Genomic DNA, 3,654 nt, shown 5'->3' with positions numbered 1-3,654 from the left:
CGCCGCCGCGCTACGGGCGGCATCAAAGGCGCGCTGCAGGGAAGCGACAGAGTGGCTCCAGCTCGACCACGAGGACCAAAGCTGGGCTGCTGGGGCGGCCAATAAGCTCCGGACGTTCGCTAATCGCGCCTTAGCTCTAGCCAACTGCAGAGCGCCATTGGTCGATCCAGCGCGCTTCCCATTGGTGGTTCTGCCGGCGGCAGGGAGGGGGGGCGAGCGGCGGCGGAAGCACTTTTATTTATAAAGGTTCCCGCTCTTTGCGTCATTTTCGCTTTTATTTTGCGCTGCTCGCGGGGCGGTTTGGCAGGGCCGGGCGGGCGAGGGTGACAACGGGAAGGGAGAGGGGGGTACCACTTCCTTCACCTGCCTCCGAGGGCCTTCAAAGAGCACTGCGAGTGGCGCTTGCGGCCAGACTCGTTGCGCGCTCCGTGCCTGGAGGTTCTCTGTCGCCCGCTGCGGTCTTCATGACGACACGGAGGCCTCTGTAGACGACGCGCGCTGCCACACCACCCGGATTATCTGCTTTCGTCGCGTTCGCACTTGGACAAGATGCCTCGTTCGTTCCTCATCAAAAAGCACGTCAACGCGGGAGCCGCCGCCGTGTCGCGGCCCGTTGCCGTTGTGAAGAGGCCTTGGCTTGACGAAGGCTCCATCGAAGCCGAGGACCTCAGCACGTCTCCCCCGCCGGCAGTCCGGGTACCCTTGGCCCTGTCGCCTGCGCTCTCCGATGGCTGCGTACCTGGTGAGTACATTCTACCATGATCGTTTCTGCATGCCACAGTTTAATCTTTTTTTTTTTTTTAAATGTGCGTGAGAATATGCGATAAGGGAAGGCTGGACCAAAGTTTGTGCTTCGACCAGGCACAAACCCAAGGTCCTGCCTTCCTGCTCAATGCTAGACAATATTACTATATTTAAGTCCTGATGTAATTCTCAATATTAAACCAGTGCTTTTCGCTTTTACTGAATTCAGGGCACATTGTTGTGTTTTATGCGGTGCATGTGCCGGCACCGATTGATCGTCGCAGTCAGTAGCTGCGCCGCAAGGCACCAAAGAGTAGAAGTGAAGCATGCGCCCTGATAAGTCGTCGGGTCCTTAGCAGTTGTCTCAATAAATCACGGCAGTGTTTGCACACAACGGTTGTTGAGTCGCGCGTCGGGTAAGCAGGTGTCCGATAACAAGGCCTGCGAACCCGACCGCGAAGACAACCGTCGGTAGCGGGACCTGTTCGATAAGGCGTCTCAGACCTTGCACCTGGTTTGAACCGTTGGCCGTTTATCACTGAAAAGCTCGGCTTGACTGCTGCGGTCCACCGGAGCTGTCAACCACGCGAGTGTAAATAGAAGCCCACAGAAAGTAAAGCTGCCTAGACCAGCTGGCTAAACGAAGATAACACTCGTGCCTGCTTCTAGTTATGGCGACTTTTTCTGAATCATAGCCGCGCCGTGATTTCATTTTTCGTCATGCCGTACTGGACAGCGCTGCATCTGCCTGGATGCGACGTTGTCCAGCCAAATTAGCGGGTGGTGCATGATCTGATGAGCGTTGGTATTTTTTCCGCAGATATCGCGCGGCCGTTCGATCTCAGCCTGAAGGCGAAGAAGCCTACCGGGCGGCCCGAGTACCCGTCCATCCACCGGCCAGTGGCAATTACGCCGCCTCCGGGAGTAGCGCTCATCGCACCTAAAGGAGACCGGGCCCTAGACTGGCCGCACCAGCCGGCGTACCTGACGCACAGCTACATGCCGCTCACTCTGTACCCGGTGCCGCCGGCGACCGATTACTACGCGCCCATGGTGCCTCCACCGCTGGTGGCGAGCCATCCGCTGACGCCGCGAGAGCTGGCCAAGCAGAGCCCCCCGCAGCGTGACGCCGTGGTTCCGTCCTGGTCCTCGGGAGTCTCCTCTTCCTCCTCGGACGAGAAGGAGTCGCGCGGCTCGCCTGCTCCACCTGAGCGGCCCCGGCGGAGGCCCGAGAACGCACCGCGGTACCCTTGCACTGGGTGCAACCGCAGCTACTCCACCTACAGCGGCCTGTCCAAGCATCGACAGTTCCACTGCTCAGCCACCACGAGTAAGTCCTTCTCGTGCAAGTACTGTGAAAAGGACTACTCTTCGCTGGGCGCGCTCAAGATGCACATCCGCACGCACACTCTTCCGTGCAAGTGCAAGCTGTGCGGCAAGGCCTTCTCGCGGCCCTGGCTGCTGCAGGGCCACATCCGGACGCACACTGGCGAGAAACCGTTCGCGTGTCCGCACTGCAGCCGAGCCTTCGCCGACCGCTCCAACCTACGCGCCCACCTGCAGACGCACTCGGACATCAAGAAGTACAGCTGCAAGTCATGTAGCCGCACCTTTTCGCGCATGTCCTTGCTGCTCAAGCACGAAGACGGCGGCTGCCCAGCGGCCGCCCTCAGCCGCAGTCAGCCAAAGCCATAGCTGCATGCGCACCTTATAGGCCACATTATTTATGACATGTACAGACTCTAGTCGCGTCCGCAGGTCTTGAGCGGTCCGGGGAACCTGGTGTTACGGGTCGTCTCGTATTTATTTAAATGCACTCTTCTTTCCCACGTTTCGGGTCTCTCGCGTTCTCTTGCAGTGAGCAAGAGTAACAGCCATTCATTGCCAAAGATTGTCCGCTTCGCGAGAGCTGGCCAGCTATAGCTTGCATTTCCTGCGAGGGGCTGGTCTCGATGTCCTCACTTGTGGGCCCTGTCACGTGTGTGTTCCCGCTCAGCGCCGAGGCCAGCTTATTAGCCGTTCCGCGTGCATATAAGCAGGCACGGCGCAGCTTGTCCGTCCTCCATGCCAAATGACCCGCATTCGGACAGCACCGCAGCTAAATATAACCTGCACGCGCTCCACAGAGGGCATCGTCACGCGTGTGCGGGTGAGAGTACGCTGCATGTGTCAATGCGTGCATCTCAAAGTGCCATCTTCATTTTTTTTTTGTACCTGGTCTTGAAACGGGGGAAGATGGGAAACATTTGGCCCTTTGCTGTGTACAGGCGTGGGAGCTGCCAGTCTGTGCTTGGCATGGGCCTGGCAGCGCCCAAGCGCGCTGAAGCTTTTTCACAGCGACTTCACGACTTTTTCCTTTTCTCCGCGAAGGCAAAGAGCTCACTTCAAACTGTAAATACAATATGCTCACCCATATTTTTGACCATCCGGTTAGGACTAGTCATGGATTTTTGTTTTGTACTCGTGGAACGTGAACAAGACACGAACTTTTGTCGCGAATGAGCCTTTTCATTATCACATGTTTGTGGCGGAGGACTGTTGCCATTTCCATTGTGCCACCGTCACGACAGCTGTCATTTTAAAGTTAAGACTGTTGACACAGCACTCACTGCGACTTCCATGTGTATGTGTTTGTTACACAGTTGTGGTTATGCTCTTAGAACAAAAGAAGAAAATGTCCTGTTCATATTGCCATATAGCTTACAAAGCAATAAAATACTTTTTAAGCTTTACTCTGTGCCTGCCGCCTGCCTCCATTGCCAAAAGATACTCATTCCTCCCACTTCGCCACTGCTGTCGAATTCGAACTGGGCCTCTTCTTCTTCTCGTGAGGTGCTGTCGGGGGAAGATGAGATTGAGTGCACTGTTGTGGATCATCTACAAGGAGACATGCAAAACAACAACATAACA

General features: G+C 56.2%; 1 protein-coding gene across 1 annotated transcript; it reads left to right on the top strand.

Moving 5' to 3' along the window:
• The first annotated feature begins 549 nt into the window (after nt 1-549).
• LOC146205676 (uncharacterized) lies at nt 550-3,114 on the top strand. The gene is made up of 2 exons (XM_084586944.1): nt 550-742; nt 1,565-3,114. The coding sequence occupies exons 1-2, from the start codon at nt 550-552 to the stop codon at nt 2,437-2,439; spliced, it is 1,068 nt and encodes a 355-aa protein (XP_084443070.1). The 3' UTR covers nt 2,440-3,114.
• The last annotated feature ends 540 nt before the right edge of the window (nt 3,115-3,654 follow it).

Source organism: Amblyomma maculatum, chromosome 1, assembly GCF_055883805.1.
Source record: "Amblyomma maculatum isolate TAMU_Amacu chromosome 1, ASM5588380v1, whole genome shotgun sequence".
Classification (NCBI taxonomy): domain Eukaryota; kingdom Metazoa; phylum Arthropoda; class Arachnida; order Ixodida; family Ixodidae; genus Amblyomma; species Amblyomma maculatum.
This window is presented reverse-complemented; position numbering and strand designations above follow the sequence as displayed.